This window comes from Ylistrum balloti, unplaced genomic scaffold (genome assembly GCF_031769215.1).
Source record: "Ylistrum balloti isolate Yb309-2 unplaced genomic scaffold, AGI_CSIRO_Ybal_v1 Utg370066, whole genome shotgun sequence".
NCBI lineage: Eukaryota > Metazoa > Mollusca > Bivalvia > Pectinida > Pectinidae > Ylistrum > Ylistrum balloti.
The window spans coordinates 528,924-546,531 of record NW_026782111.1 but is presented as its reverse complement, the minus strand read 5'-3'; the positions used below and the strand labels follow the sequence as shown (position 1 = coordinate 546,531).

Genomic DNA, 17,608 nt, shown 5'->3' with positions numbered 1-17,608 from the left:
TCTGGACTAATTAAATTGATGCAGTATATTTTTATCCACTATAAATGCCAATGTTAAAGGCATATATATACAAACTAGAAAGGAGCTGTTATAGTTGTGTTTTAATTAATCAGCTTTGTCGATAACGGTTTTGTTACCTTTAATTAATCAAATCGTGACTAATTTCTAAAAAGGGAAAACTACAGGTACTGAGGCAAAATGACTCACATGAAAACCAAATGTCTATATATCTATATATGGCAGATGCTTTATGCAACAGAAAATAAGGTGTATCAAGGAAATGTTACCTTTTGTCAAAATCTGAAGACAAAAATCCTCTTTAGTCAGGTAAAATCTATTCACTTCAAACAGGAAATAAATGTAATTAAAATCATATCTCACATTTCACTTCAAACCTATAAAGATCTGATGGAGCCACTTTGTTCCACTGTTCCAATGACCTTTTAATGTTACCAGTAGAGGTCATCATCAATCACTGTCCAATGAAATTATCCCTTTCTCATGCAATGTGGTATATACATTTTTTAGTACAAGATAAAAAGAGAAATCTGATTTTAATTTTCATTCATATTAATGAGAAAATTATATTTCTCAGAAAAGAGAATATTTAACTCCAAATTATTCTATTTTTCAATGGTGTAAGTTATGTATAAAGCAACAGATTCAGTTAAAATCATATGAATCAATATGATTGACAAAGTGATTTTAGTGAAACTTGAGTTATTGTCCATTATTTATCAATGAATTTCCACCATGAGTCAATGTACATATCATAACCTATCTGTGATCACCGTGTGTCAGTACTACCAAGCTACATGAGAGGATATTTATGGATCATGAAAAATGAAAAAAATTTGAATTGAGAGATGCATATGACTTGATTCATATGAATGCCCCACCATCAACCTCGGTGAAATTTTTAGTGTCATTTGCCTTGTTAAGAGAAGCTCTCATGAATAAAATTTAAGTCCTTAATCAACAGAATTAATAATATAACATACTGAAACAGATTCATAGTTGTGCCTGTAGAATTTTATAATTCCTACTGGAGTTAGGCCAGACTTTCCAACATTGATTTTATCATTTTTTGTGTGAAAATTTCAATGAAAATCAACTCCAATGGTCATAACTCTAGAAAAAATTAACCACAACAAAATCATATTTGGACCTGCATAATATTATTATATTACTATTTATGTTATATAAGTGTACATCTGTTCTATATACATTGTATCTGAACTCGTTACAGAGTAAACAATCAGAAATATGAAATAATGACAGAGTGATGGACAAGGGAAACACTATACACCCCAGCCCAACCATGAAATGGTGAAGGGCATCAGTGATTCTTGTACAATTTTTTACAAGAGAGTCCAGAACACCAATTGAAAAGTTTTGATGAATCCCAATACTAAGATATAGAGTGGGTTCTCTAAATTTGAGTGAGTTCCACATGTACAGGAAAAGCACAAGTTACGTCAAATATCCGAGCCCCAAAAATCATTGGGCATAAAAAAACATCTCGCTGCTATCAAAATAATGCATGACTGCCAAGTTACATAATTCTTCCAGAAACAAAATTACGAAACAGGCATGTCCTTGACAGCGACCAGAAATACACGTAACCAAGTCCATGTGCATGGTGATAGACATTACAATTACATAATGTTATCATCTCAAATCCCTTGTATGGACACCTCCTATAAATATGTGACTATTGTGTTGTAAAATTTTCCTTCAACGCTAGGGCTCACATTACGTGCTGTCACTATAAGGCATGAGCAGGTCTCAATACCTGGCCCGAGCAGAGGAATGAGACTATATGTACATCAATAAAAGTCCGGCAATGTTACAAAAGTTTTGCTAATCACCTGTTCTATACAAATGGTATTGGAGGGAGTCATCTAATATACAGATCATATTGATTGTGTACATACTAAATAAAGACTAAAAATCTGCAGATCATGTGGCTAGCTACGAATGCATTGCCTGTCATCTATGATATGATGTTATACAGCACTAGAACAATGAGTCATCTTCAACATCACAAACATGATCTTCAGGTCTGGATTTGTTCCAGTTATACCATGAATATTTATCACTTTTTAGTGTACATGTACCCAGCTTAAGAGACAAAATGTAAATAATTTATATTATTGAATTATTGATTATGATAATGATCAAGAGGTCATGCAGGACTATCAGAAAAAGTTTATCATTAATTTATCAATAAGTTGAGTATGACAATGAAATTACAGGATTTTGTTACATACATTATGACTAAAGCATTACAACCACTTGTGTGATTATGAGACACAGAGTGACTTGTGTAACTTGTGGTTTGACTTAAAAGCTGGCAAAAGGGACCAACTGAAACTCATGACATACATGTTTAACTATATAAAATTTTGAACATGTTGAAGACATTTTGTAATTACGCATGTGTTTTTAAATATATAATATAGTGTATCTACAATGTAACCAAACCTTCAAAAACTTGTTAAGACATTTACCTTACATTTTTTTAAAATCTGACCCCAAAAAAGTACCTGCGCACTATACCCGCAAATTTACGATATATCTTATATTTTTATTAAGCATGTATTTACATATACCAAGTAACTGAGTCTACGACAACACAGCCAAACTGGTCAATTGTTTAAACCATTTCTTGCAACATTTAAAAAACAAAGTGATTTATAGTTTACCTGAGAATATCTTCAAATCTTAGATTCTAATTTGGAAAAAGTTAACTAACTCATGAATGATTTCTGTCAGCTGATAAATGAAAAAATATTGTAAGTCTGATCATGTGTCTGCCTAGCTTTATGTTTATATAAATGTGATTATGATATTGATTAAAAGAGTATATATCAATAGAAAAAGTGAGATTTTACCTTGAACTTATAATGAGTTTAATGATAATTTTGGATACCTACATGTATATGCAAGATTCTTTTTATACTGACAAATAATCTTTATATTGACTGTCAACTTAATTAATCTGAATATACCCCAAGTTACATGTACTGGGTACATATATACATGTATAACTATTTATGGAAATTTGAATATTTTTAACAATTTTGCACTATATGAATTTTGCTAGAGTGTCTCCTAGTGTTTTCTATCTGGCTCTTTTCTATATCTAAGTACAAGACTTGGATGACCTGTATCATCAAGAAATTATCCATGAAACAAAAGATGTTTGCCTTTTCAAGGGCTTCCACATGCATATCTGCTATGTACACACCCATTTTGTCAATTTAAGCGTTGGAATTTTAGGGGTTTTAACACACAGACAAATCTTTGATTATTGAAAAAAAAAGAAAAAAGCTCAGCATACTCCATTTCTTATTCATAAATCTATAAACAAGTGGTTGACTTGTGAAGAAATAGTGGAAAATTCTGGTTTGTGAAACATTTTTTTCCCAACTACAATATTTGTACATTCAAATTCCTTGCATGTTAACAGAATCTGTAATCATGCACAAAATTGGCAAATTAAAAAGATAACAGCACTAGACTCTATTTATTTACATATGTACTGTACTAGGGATTGAAATTCATTATATATCAAGGTCTATTTTCAATCATCTACTTCCTTGATAGCAAACAGAACACTCATTTACAATAACATGTATGAATTGTTTCATATTTTGTCACACTGAGTCTTCCTGATTGGTGAGTCACTGTCTAACCTACACAAGTCAATGAAGGTTGTTAATATGACCATTTTTTTTCTGACAGCCATAGGCTGTAAGAGCTTTAAGTACACATGACTGCAAATCTCTTTTAATTTTAATTGGTTTATAACAACAACTCTCATAAAGTCTTTAAACAGCATCAAATGTCAAAAACAAGCATAAAACTGTGAAATATGTCATAAAAAATGAATGGAAAATATATCTTGCTAATGAACCTAAATAGCTTTAACATGCACTATACATACATGTTACATTATTAAAAAAATTCTCCAAGTTATAATTCACAGCGGTATATAAGTTGCAGAGTCAATTTTTTCAATTTGGTACACATATCAGCTGCACCGGAATATAAGTTGCACCCTTTCTTATGATATGGTAACAATTATGTTGACCAATATTTGTTATTATAACGAACAACAGTTTGCAAATGATTTATGCACAAATAATCATTTAATTTATTGATTTTTAAAAAAAAATTAAACTGATCATTCAAAATACATAATATAGAAAATTTAAAACTTGTTGGGCTTCAGGCCTTCAAAGATTGTCTATGCACAGATATAGGGTCTGACGTTATGTATGGTTTACTAATAAAACAATCTTTCTATCCGTGTTTGTACTGTTAAATATTAATGAAGGCCCTTGCATGTTGACAAAATTATTATGGTTTTATATCATTTATGAATGTAAGTTACAAGTGCTCTAAGCCTTTCATTTCATAAACAAGCATGGCGATATTGCTTCAATGCTAATGCCTCTACCTGGCAGTCTCCTTCAATAACTTAAAGATGCTTAAATTTCATGTCTCATTTCTGCATATGAGGTAATTTTGACTATAATGTCAGATCATAAATATGTGCTAAATGATTACTTTAATTTTTTTTTAATTAATATACATTAAAATTCACTACTTTCTTATCTTTCATATTGATGGAATCACTTGCACAAATCTTATACTGCCAATTGCTATCTACATGAATGTACAGGTAAATTGATAGCTCGTGATCGTATTACAATCGACAAACAGATGAAACTTTACAAGAAAGCAGTAGCTTGTAAATAAACGATTTATATTCTGTAGACCAAAACGACAAGGACAATGACAAAACACTTAGATCAGATATGTAGATCGTGATGTTTGATGACAGTAACTATGCTAGACTTATTTTCATCAAATCAAGCGAATTTCACAAAAACATTCAGTTACTTAACACAATGAAACTGTCAATATCATAAACACCAATATAAATATCAAATTAAGAATACAAACGTACAGCACTCGCCCAGAGCAGTGATCACAATTGTCTCCTTTCCATCCATAATTACATCGACAGGTACCATTTACACAACTTCCTTCTTTGCATTGTAAACCATCACAGGTCACAGATTCGGATAAAGCCAGAGAAAAAATACTTAGAAGTATTCCTGTCCACACAAGACACATGAAAATTGTCCGATTGACTTTCATTCCTATTGAATAGTTAACGGTGTTCGATTCCCGTCTGTCAGCCATGGTTAGTAAATATAACTTCCGTAATTGGGCGAAAGTACCGGAAGTGAACGTTCGGAAATTTCCGTACGTTCTTACTAATCTTCGTTTCCGGATGTGGAATCGTACCGTTTTATCCGGCTTCAGAGTTTCTTGTCCACTTATTTTGTATACATTGGGTTTGCAAAAAAGATGTTATGTATAACAAAATATATACTTTGCAGAGCATGTATCCCTATATAGTCTTTTCACAGTTTGTCCAGCAAAAACTTCAGCGTCAAAATCAGTAAGAATTTATCAAAATTGTTTCCTTTTATTTTTGTGCTAAAACACTCAAGTACAAATGTTTAATTTTGGGAGCGATCTGATTCGTTTTGTGTCATGTTTGCATGGTTCTCTAGTATATTTATATATTGATTAACTAGTCTCAACTTATATTAGGCAAGTCTATTTGGTTAATATTGTTCTGTTTGACAGTCCATTCTTCAGTTTTGTACATTAAAAAAAAATCCTTTTGTTTTTTTTGGTCCTTTATCCATTTTAAAGATTTCGTCCTTGCTTATTCTATTTTCATCGTTCATTATCCTTTTCTTCTTCGTCGTTTCTTTATCGCTTGTATTTGGATTTCTCGCGGCTCTGAACAGTTTCCCACATGACATATTTCGACATTCAGTTTTCCATCGTGATTCTTGTTCTTTGTCTGGTCGCCATTTGATAAGGCTAAAACCCACGTGAGCGGGCATTCTGGGAATCGAACCCCGGGCTGCTAGTTGAAAAAGCGAGTGCGTTACCACTGCCCCCAACCACTCTCAACATACTGACATACTGTTATGTGGCGCGATATTCCTTTGATGTGTTTGATAGCTTCAAATTAGTCTTTTTGTCTTGTCCACAAGCTGTCGCACATGTAACCTTCAATTTTGCCATGACATATTCCAGGGGTGCAGAGAGCGATAGTAAGCGGAACTCCTGGAGTATCGAGGACAGACTCTTGTCATGGTAGACTTTTGTCATGGTAGACCCTTTTCATGGTAGATTTTTGTCATGGTAGACCTTTCTCGTGGTAGACATTTGTCATGGTAAACCTTTCTCACGGTAGATTTTTGTTATGGTCGACCTTTCTCATTGCAGACATTTGCCATGGTAGACATTTTTCATGGTAGTCCTTTGTTATAATGAAAAAACTAATCAAGATTAAGGAACGGTTTACAGATCATTCAAATTCAAAATTTGGTAAAAGTTGAAACATTAGGATAACTAGACGGCGGGGGATTTTGGACAATCCCAAATATAACCAATGTATTCAATACAGTGTCGAGAACCTATCCGTTTACCAAGCATTCCTATCGATGTTGAAATGCACAATGTATGTCAATATCAAACGCAAGAGTGACAGAATCCAAATTAAAGTGATTAAAACACTTTTTCACAGATTTTTAAAACAATTTTTATCACCAATCTTCAATATTGTACACAATACACACAAATGAAAACTATTTAGCAATACCAATAGACATATATTATGCTTTATTATGAATAACACCGTCAAACGAATCAATTCAATTGACGCCGAGAACTCAAATCCGCGACAACACTTTTTATCACCTAGCGTAATCTCAAAGAGTTGTACATAAAATCCCGCAGGAAGAGCATCTTTGATTTGCCAAAGTTCCCGAGTCCTTGCCATTAAAATCTTGTTCTTTTCTTGTTAATTTTTGTGTCAATGGATTACAGCAAACCGCGGTCTTAGTTGTTCGCAAATAAGCACTGACTAAGGTAAACATAGCTCCGTCAAGTGTGACGGTGACAACTGACAAAACAGCAAAAGAATATCAAACAATACAGGAGGTCGATACCAAATAAAAAGAAATTAACATTTCCCCGCGATATTGGAAAATGTTATCATGGAAATATAACATGGTGTTCCATAACAGTAAGCGTTTTTCGCTTTCTCGACTTTAGATTTAACTGTATAAATCGAAGTGATGTCAAGTTTTCAAAATGATAACCAGTTTTAAGTGAAAAGAGTCCAGTTAGTTTGAATAGGCGTAAATTCATAAAACGAGTTTTATTCTTTCGTGCTCAGTGAAATGATGTAAAGGTTAAAATGCACGTTGCAGATGCTGAATGTCATCTCTACTTCTCTCTTCAATACGCCGATAACAATTTCTCTTAAAATCTAAGTTTCTTTAGCTGTCAAGTGTAATTGAATGTATGATGTGAAAAATGAATAAAAAGATATATAAGTCAATCGATTGCTTGCGCAACACCAGGATAAGATCCGTAGTGCATAGTTCAACCCACCCGTAGTGGTCTCAGGAGCTTATAAACGAACAGGTTCAGAAACTTTACCCCTATTGCTCTGGATGGCATGTCATTGGCGTCCCGAATGTTGTACAGTAACATCACTAACATGTTATACAAGGATAAGTCGCCTCAAAACGACTGTGTTAACGGAGTTATACACCAAAAATAATATCAAAAATATTTTTCAATGATTAGGCTTTTTGCTATGATGAGAATGGAAGCACGGCGTAGTGTTCTTTATAAGACGCCATGGATGGATATACATGTATATTCAAATACAATTACTGTAAACGTCGCTATTGTCGAGAGGCTTTACTTCGCCATTATCTTGAATAGAATTAAACCGGGAAAATAAAAACAAAAGTAACAGAGTGAAACATTGTCGGATCATCGACTTCCGTGAAAAAAAACAACCCTAAAAGTGAAAGTGAATAACGCATTTAAATATAAGTTTATTGTTAGATAGTGCAGAGTCCAACTGTAATTCAAACTGCACCGTAAATCTGTTTCGTCCTTCCAGGACACGTTGGTGATGCAAAGGGCCCAAATTTTGAAGCCTAAGAGGCGACTGAGTAAAATCCAAAGTAGTCGAAAGCAAAGCCAAAATCTAGATAGGGAGATGCAACAGCGTTATATTTCCTTAAATTTCGTAATTTTCAAAGAAAAAGAAGTACATGTGTATTCTTAACCGTGCCACTATTCGAATGAATTAAAACGTGGAATGTAGGTTACGGCAAACCTCCGGGTACTATAAGTCTTTCAGCTGTGTCTACCACCTTTACATTATTACACGTTTTTTATTCATAAAAAACCCATATTCCTTGAACCTGAATTCTTCACACTTTTTATCACTTAGGGAAGAACACTGATAATTTTTTTTACATTTAGAAGCAATAATAATAATAATAAAAAGTATGAAACTGCAACGTTGTATTCTAATATTTGTTTAGGGAATCTTTTTTCTTTGAGAAATTAGACCAGTCTTATTAGCCGCCGATCAAAAACAGTGATACAACACTGATAGCATTCTGCTGATGATAATCAGACTTTAACACAAACGCATAACTTATAGAAATACAATACCTGTGACACAGAAACATACGTTCCAGCGTTGTCGAGAAAAAGTCCTACGATAAGAGAGCATACGGTGACTTTTATTACAAACATCTAAAATACTAGTGAAAGATGTTAACTTTAAATGTTGACGCAGTTAAAGTTTCAAAATCACATTTTTTAGTTAGTACTCAAAAACGTTCCGAAAAGAGAATTGGTACATTACATATGAAAAATAAGCATCATAATAACAATCTATGATGTGTCACTCAAATGATGTTTAATTCTTACTCATTGTCTTAAAATATTCTTCCCGGGTCGTCAGCTAGATATGTTTTTACCGATGTATGGTATAGATACAATTAAAAATATTTCGGAGAGGAAACTTCTTAACAAACGTATCTGGATATTTTTCTCCTACAATACGTTTACACGTTAAATTTGATTCGGTACATTCTTATGCACGGATTTTTACGAAAATTTTACTTTAAAAATGTTCTTTTGGTTTTTGGAAAGGTATTTTCACTTTGTTTTAGGATTAAATTGAAATCTTATTGATAGAATATCGTGAATAATGTTCGCGAAATATCATATTCTTATTTTAAAGTGGCTACAGACTTAATCATCTGCACAATGAGAGCCACACAATATGCCTAGTCCCACAGAGAACATCTCAATGCTAACCGCCGTGGGTAGATGTGGCAAGCCAAGACGTACGCTCAACCATTCAGTAAAGGGAAACAACTCCCGCTATATAGACCTACAATACAGAATAAACAACCTGTCCCGCGTAAGAGTGTCCATAGAGAGGCAAGCATATATTTGATACAGCTAATACCGAGACTGTTCCGAACAGCATCAAAGCTTCATCTACCTCGTTACCACTAGTGGCTAGACCGGTGGGTATCCTTCCTATCATTGAAGATATACCCGAAATTGAAATAAGAAACGTTCCCTGAACTGCTATAGCACTGTATAAGACAGCATAGTTCGGCAAATTCAGAAACATTATATATATTCCAAAATGGGCGAAAAACAGACTTCAACAGGCACTACATCCATAGTCCTGTCGGACTTAATAACCGCTTCATTGCCATCTGGATTGATTGTATGTATCTAATCAACCGTTGTATTGGACAATTCCAGACAACATGTCATTGACTTTTTCTTCTCTAATCTAAAATAAAAAGTTCCAAAAATACAGAGTTGTAAAGAAATTCCTGCCAGGATAAAGAAAAATCCTTTGTTTCCTAATATTTACCTCGTTTCCTGGATGACTGGAGAGAGACCCATCACACTCATACCTATACCCGTTAGGGCAACCCCACTCCCCAAGTTCAACTTCTCCTTAAAGTTGAAACCAATCACGATTACACTTTTGTATATGTTAAACCTGCGCCGGTGCCTATGAACGAGACAGAGAAATGGACAAGTGTTGCATCAATGTTTCTCTGATCTGCTTCTTAAACTTAAGAAATGACAATCTGAAGTATCAACATGTTACGTTATCTGTCTTTGGTAGAATGAAACAGATGACGTAATTTACCACATATTTACCCATACACTTGAACGGTAATATTATTTAGTTCAGAAATAATCATTATTACTAATATGCGAATTTATCTAAGTTTACCAAAAACTGATAATGCGCAAACATTTGATCGCGATATCATATGTACATATACAGCAACTCAATATCATATTATATCAACATAAATAAAAACAAAAACATAGATAATAGTGCTCTTTATTCAATTTTTTAAAAATCTTACGATGTCTCATTGACATTACTCAACAAACACAAATTTTCATTAATTTCCTGTTCTTGTTTCAGGTATTCTCCTCTACAAATAAATTGAATTGCTACCAAAATTTCGACTGCAAACGTAAGTGAAGTCATATACACATACGACTTATAAACATTTCTCAAGTTTTCATTAATTTCCGTACTTTTAAATAGACCCAATTAACGCGACGAAATCTATAAGGATCTCATTGCTACCATAACTGCGAGATGAGAACATAAATGAAACGTTTAGTCATTCAATACAGTCCGCAATGAAGATTTGTTAATTTGTGTAAGTCATACCTACTATTCCACCGTAAAACATTATTACTAAGTCGAGTGTATCCAGGAAGACGAACCTGCAGTCATCACTAATGAACCAACTATTGTAGCTACTCGGCAACTCTACTTCTTAATGATAAACCCAGCAAATACATCTGCAACTAATAGATGATCTTGGACAGGAAACACATTTTGGCTTCAAATCCTTTTAAGAATATTTAAACCCTCCAAATAAGAAAGGAATATGCAGTAAGGTAGACAAGCTTTAACGTCACGATGAAATTTCATTGAGCATTGTCATTTTCTTGCTAGCAACCTTCCTGCATTCCCAACTTAAGATGTTTACATGTCGTAGTTGATTCGTTATTCAAGGGATTGTTCCCACTATATCTAGTATCGTGCAAGATATCGACAACTTACAAACTCGGATCACAGGTATGGAAAAAATCAGAAAGAGAAAACCTACCTGGAAAGTTTACAGCTGACATATCAATCTCATTTGGAATTGTTTCCTTGTGCGAAACCAGTTCAACCTGAATATACCTGGTTCCGTTGTTGTTAAGATGGGAACGTGGCAATATTTACTTGGATTGACCAAAACTTTACATGACGAATGTCTGTTGACGCTGTGCTATGTTTTGTTCCAGTCTGTTGACGCTGTGCTATATTTTGTTGACGCTGTGCTATATTTTGTTCCTGTCTGTTGACGCTGTGCTATATTTTATTCCTGTCTGTTGACGCTTTGCTATATTTTGTTCCTGTCTGTTGACGATGTGCTATATTTTGTTCCTGTCTGTTGACGCTGTGCTATATTTTGTCCCTGTCTGTTGACGCTGTGATATATTTTGTTCCTGTCTGTTGACGCTGTGATATATTTTGTCCCTGTCTGTTGACGCTGTGCTATATTTTGTCCCTGTCTGTTGACGCTGTGCTATATTTTGTCCTTTTCTGTTGACGCTGTGCTATATTTTGTCCCTATCTGTTGACGCTGTGCTATATTTTGTTCCCGTCTGTTGATGCTGTGCTATATTTTGTCCTTGTCTGTTGACGCTGTGATATATTTTGTCTTTGTCTGTTGACGCTGTGATATATTTTGTCCCTGTCTGTTGACGCTGTGATATATTTTGTCTTTGTCTGTTGACGCTGTGATATATTTTGTCCTTGTCTGTTGACGCTGTGATATATTTTGTCCTTGTCTGTTGACGCTGTGATATATTATGTCCTTGTCTGTTGACGCTGTGATATATTTTGTCCTTGTCTGTTGACTCTGTGCTATATATTGTTCCTGTCTGTTGACGCTGTGCTATATTTTGTTCCTGTCTGTTGACGCTGTGCTATATTTTGTTCCCGTCTGTTGACGCTGTGCTATATTTTGTTCCTGTCTGTTGACGCTGTGATATATTTTGTTCCTGTCTGTTGACGCTGTGATATATTTTGTCCTTGTCTGTTGACGCTGTGCTATATTTTGTCCCTGTCTGTTGACGCTGTGATACATTTTGTCCCTGTCTGTTGACGCTGTGCTATATTTTGTCCCTGTCTGTTGACGCTGTGCTATATTTTGTCCTTGTCTGTTGACGCTGTGCTATATTTTGTCCCTATCTGTTGACGCTGTACTATATTTTGTTCCCGGCTGTTGACGCTGTGCTATATTTTGTTCCTGTCTGTTGACGCTGTGCTATATTTTGTTCCTGTCTGTTGACGCTGTGCTATATTTTGTCCCTGTCTGTTGACGCTGTGCTATATTTTTTCCCTATCTGTTGACGCTGTGATATATTTTGTCCCTGTCTGTTGACGCTGTGCTATATTTTGTCCCTGTCTGTTGACGCTGTGATATATTTTGTCCTTGTCTGTTGACGCTGTGATATATTTTGTCCCTGTCTGTTGACGCTGTGATATATTTTGTTCCTGTCTGTTGACGCGTTTGTCAAGTGATGTGTATCAAAAGTGATTAAAATGTGTTTTCTTAGATGGTTTTATAATCTTCTTTGTCTTGTGTTGACAATAAAGTAATTTCCGTTTTTAGCTTTACTGTACGAAAAAAAAAAATCACGAATTAAACAAATTTATATATGAATTAAATAAACACAGGTTCTTTTATGTTTTGTCTTAAATTTCATAAAAATACTGTTTGTAAATCGCATGCTAGTGTATACTTACTGACCTCCGTATTACTGCCTTGCTGCGAGCAGAGAGCCTGCCAGTGGCCAGTGACGTCGTGTTTTGTCCTCAGTGAAAGTCTCTAATAGGGCACGATGGACGACTCCTATCCCTTGTCAAAGGCATCCGTTGACCACCATAGCTCCAAACGATGCCACTAGGGCCACCCACGACCACCCTCGATCTGGCTCCGTCAACTTTGTACTTCAATGTATATATTTCTGTAAATTAGCTTTCATTACAAGTACACATTTTTAGAGAAAAAAATATCTATTTAACCAAAGGCAAATGAAAAGTTAACATTATGTGTCCTCATACAAAAGCGCTTTCACTCGACATATATTTACTTTCATCCTCTTTCACACGCCTTTCATTCCTAGTTAGAGTTATCTCCCTTGGGACCATAAAAAAATTGTCAATCTCCTCGCCTGATATTAACATAAAATTTACAAAAACAAACACTCCACCGTGTCAATGTCCAGTGGTTGGGAGGAGTCCTACCAAACTGGACACTGTCAAAACAAGAGACGTTTTTAGCGTTGTTAACATATCAATTAAAAAATACTTGCATTATCAACAATTTTTTTTCGTGGTAGAATATTTAACTTTCCTTTATATAAATATTACAATTCGACATTTACCAACATATTTCATGGCTGTAAGAGATTGAGAAGTTTCCCCGTCAATAGTATTCATTCATTGATTCATTGATTCATTCATTCATTTTCTTTCATTCCTTTATTCATAATTAATTAATTAATTTATTAAGTTGTTCTTTTAACTGATTTGAAAATTAATTTAAATTCAATGATATTACAATTAATGCATAAAAAGTAGTTAGCAAAACAACAGTTGACACAAATATCAAGAAAAATGTCTGTAAACAGAACTCTTCCTACTAAGTTGAAAATTTAAAAGGAAGTAAGTACTGACATGTAACTATCTTTATACTTCAGAGAAATGGACTTTGTATAATTTTTTTTTACATTATGAAGTAATAATTATGTAAATATTATATATGCAGACTCTGTATTTATTTTTTTGTGTTGCTATTTCAAAATATGTCTTATCTTCCATATTGCGTATTTCATACAAGTAGCTATTGTCATAATAATGTGTTTGTGTTTATCTTCAAAATTACCAAGAAGAAATTAATCTTCAGTCCTAATGACATCAAGAAGTTCATTTTTTCCGTGGAAAGTTGTCTGACATTCTGTTTTCAATTTTCAAAAAGAAGTGGTAAAAAAAGCGTACAATGGATTCAATATTCCTACAAAAATGACATTTCCCATCAGATCTGTTAATGACTTACAATTTTTGCTTCTGTATAGATTATTCTATGTAAGAAGTTCCATTCAAAATTTTTTCAACTTTTGGCATATTGCTATAAATTTAGTTTTTTCCCAAATTTGTCCCCAGTCTTTTACTTCAACTCATTTGTTTTGAAAATATTCTTCCCGTTTGATTTCTGCTAAGGGTTTACAGTCTGGCATCAGAATATTTTGTATAAATTTGTCTCTAAGTAAATTGTACGATACTATTTCTATCTTGTTATCTATATAACTCTATTCTTAATGACTAAAAGCAAGTTGTTATCTATATAACTCTTTTTCTTTACATACATTGTCCTTTAAGGGAAAGTCATCGGTTGTGTTTCAAAGCTATGACAGAACAAAGTCATTGGAATGCTACTAAGTACTCTCTGTTGTCGGTTGGTATTGAATTGGACACTAAAGGAACGGCAGACCCCTTGTGAGTATAATCTGAACGGGTACGTGGTCAAACCACCGTGTCGTTTTGACGACATTTCAGTGGCTACTGAAAGGAGTAAGTATATAATAATGGATGAACATTACAACGCGGCATTTAAAGTCGGACGAACATTTCAAACGCTTATAATCCGACGAACATTTCAAACGCTTATAATCCGACGAACATTTCAAACGTTTATAATCCGACGAACATTTCAAACGCTTACAGTCGGACGAACATTTCAAACGCTTATAATCCGACGAACATTTCAAACGTTTACAATCCGACGAACATTTCAAACGCTTACAGTCGGACGAACATTTCAAACGTTTATAATCCGACGAACATTTCAAACGCTTATAATCCGACGAACATTTCAAACGCTTACAGTCGGACGAACATTTCAAACGCTTATAATCCGACGAACATTTCAAACGTTTATAATCCGACGAACATTTCAAACGCTTATAATCCGACGAACATTTCAAACGTTTATAATCCGACGAACATTTCAAACGCTTATAATCCGACGAACATTTCAAACGTTTATAATCCGACGAACATTTCAAACGTTTACAATCCGACGAACATTTCAAACGCTTAAAGTCGGACGAACATTTCAAACGTTTATAATCCGACGAACATTTCAAACGTTTATAATCCGACGAACATTTCAAACGCTTATAATCCGACGAACATTTCAAACGTTTATAATCCGACGAACATTTCAAACGTTTACAATCCGACGAACATTTCAAACGCTTACAGTCGGACGAACATTTCAAACGTTTATAATCCGACGAACATTTCAAACGCTTATAATCCGACGAACATTTCAAACGCTTACAGTCGGACGAACATTTCAAACGCTTATAATCCGACGAACATTTCAAACGCTTATAATCCGACGAACATTTCAAACGTTTATAATCCGACGAACATTTCAAACGTTTATAATCCGACGAACATTTCAAACGTTTATAATCCGACGAACATTTCAAACGCTTATAATCCGACGAACATTTCAAACGCTTACAGTCGGACGAACATTTCAAACGTTTATAATCCGACGAACATTTCAAACGCTTATAATCCGACGAACATTTCAAACGTTTATAATCCGACGAACATTTCAAACGTTTATAATCCGACGAACATTTCAAACGTTTATAATCCGACGAACATTTCAAACGTTTACAATCCGACGAACATTTCAAACGCTTAAACTCCTGACGAACATTTCAAACGATTATAATCCGACGAACATTTCAAACGATTATAATCCGACGAACATTTCAAACGCTTACAGTCGGACGAACATTTCAAACGCTTATAATCCGACGAACATTTCAAACGTTTATAATCCGACGAACATTTCAAACGTTTATAATCCGACGAACATTTCAAACGTTTATAATCCGACGAACATTTCAAACGCTTATAATCCGACGAACATTTCAAACGTTTATAATCCGACGAACATTTCAAACGCTTATAATCCGACGAACATTTCAAACGTTTATAATCCGACGAACATTTCAAACGCTTATAATCCGACGAACATTTCAAACGTTTATAATCCGACGAACATTTCAAACGTTTACAATCCGACGAACATTTCAAACGCTTACAGTCGGACGAACATTTCAAACGTTTATAATCCGACGAACATTTCAAACGTTTATAATCCGACGAACATTTCAAACGCTTACAGTCGGACGAACATTTCAAACGCTTATAATCCGACGAACATTTCAAACGTTTATAATCCGACGAACATTTCAAACGTTTATAATCCGACGAACATTTCAAACGTTTACAATCCGACGAACATTTCAAACGTTTATAATCCGACGAACATTTCAAACGCTTATAATCCGACGAACATTTCAAACGCTTACAGTCGGACGAACATTTCAAACGCTTATAATCCGACGAACATTTCAAACGTTTATAATCCGACGAACATTTCAAACGTTTATAATCCGACGAACATTTCAAACGTTTACAATCCGACGAACATTTCAAACGCTTACAGTCGGACGAACATTTCAAACGTTTATAATCCGACGAACATTTCAAACGCTTATAATCCGACGAACATTTCAAACGTTTATAATCCGACGAACATTTCAAACGTTTATAATCCGACGAACATTTCAAACGTTTACAATCGGACGAACATTTCAAACGTTTATAATCCGACGAACATTTCAAACGCTTATAATCCGACGAACATTTCAAATGCTTATAATCCGACGAACATTTCAAATGCTTATAATCCGACGAACATTTCAAATGCTTATAATCCGACGAACATTTCAAACGCTTATAATCCGACGAACATTTCAAACGTTTACAATCCGACGAACATTTCAAACGCTTATAATCCGACGAACATTACAAGCACTTAACAAACAAAGAAAAATAAAAAAAAAACATCTGGAGTCAATGACTAAACGATGGATGCAACGTTTAGAATTCATGTTTTATTTTAAGACACATAATCAGTAATTTAGATATCAAATGTTTTCTTCTGTACTTTGTCATTCAGATTATAATGACTTATCTATTTCCTTTTCATTAATATGATTGACACTGAAATCATAATTGATATTTGTATGGTTGGAATACATAAGCAGAATATGTCAGTTGCTGTCTCCTATGTTTATATATCGACAGTGTTAAGGTGAGGTTGCACTAAATCTGCTTAGTATATTTAGCAGCACTACAGTTCACGGCGGCAACTAACAGCAAAGAAAACATGACACAAGCCCACAATTGTTTTCAAACTATTTCTTAATATATCTAAAAAGAGATTATTTTTTCAAAATTTGTGTTTCAGCTTACATGATCCATCATAAGTTTGAAATCAATTTTTGAAATGTTTTAAGATAACAATGCTTGATCAAGTTAAGGAAACCGATAACGTGTATAGACTTTCAGCGGGGCATTGATGAAATCAATCAAGATGTTCATTTACACACGAACGACCTTAAATACAATACAGTAAAAGAAATGAACATCATGTTTACTTCAAAACAAAACAAAAACCAAAAACAAAAAATACAGACA

The 17,608-nt window shown here is 34.1% G+C and overlaps 1 protein-coding gene and 1 pseudogene across 1 annotated transcript in view; both read right to left on the bottom strand.

Moving 5' to 3' along the window:
• LOC132549563 (attractin-like protein 1) overlaps window positions 1–5,175 on the bottom strand; it is a 40,782-nt gene extending 35,607 nt beyond the window's left edge. The window contains exon 1 of the mRNA XM_060213501.1: window positions 4,982–5,175. Within this exon, the coding sequence (XP_060069484.1) occupies window positions 4,982–5,175 (194 nt within the window). The remainder of the gene's footprint in view (window positions 1–4,981) is intronic.
• A 3,369-nt stretch (window positions 5,176–8,544) lies between these two features.
• Window positions 8,545–14,588, bottom strand: LOC132549585 (monocarboxylate transporter 12-like; annotated as a pseudogene).
• Window positions 14,589–17,608: the final 3,020 nt, after the last annotated feature.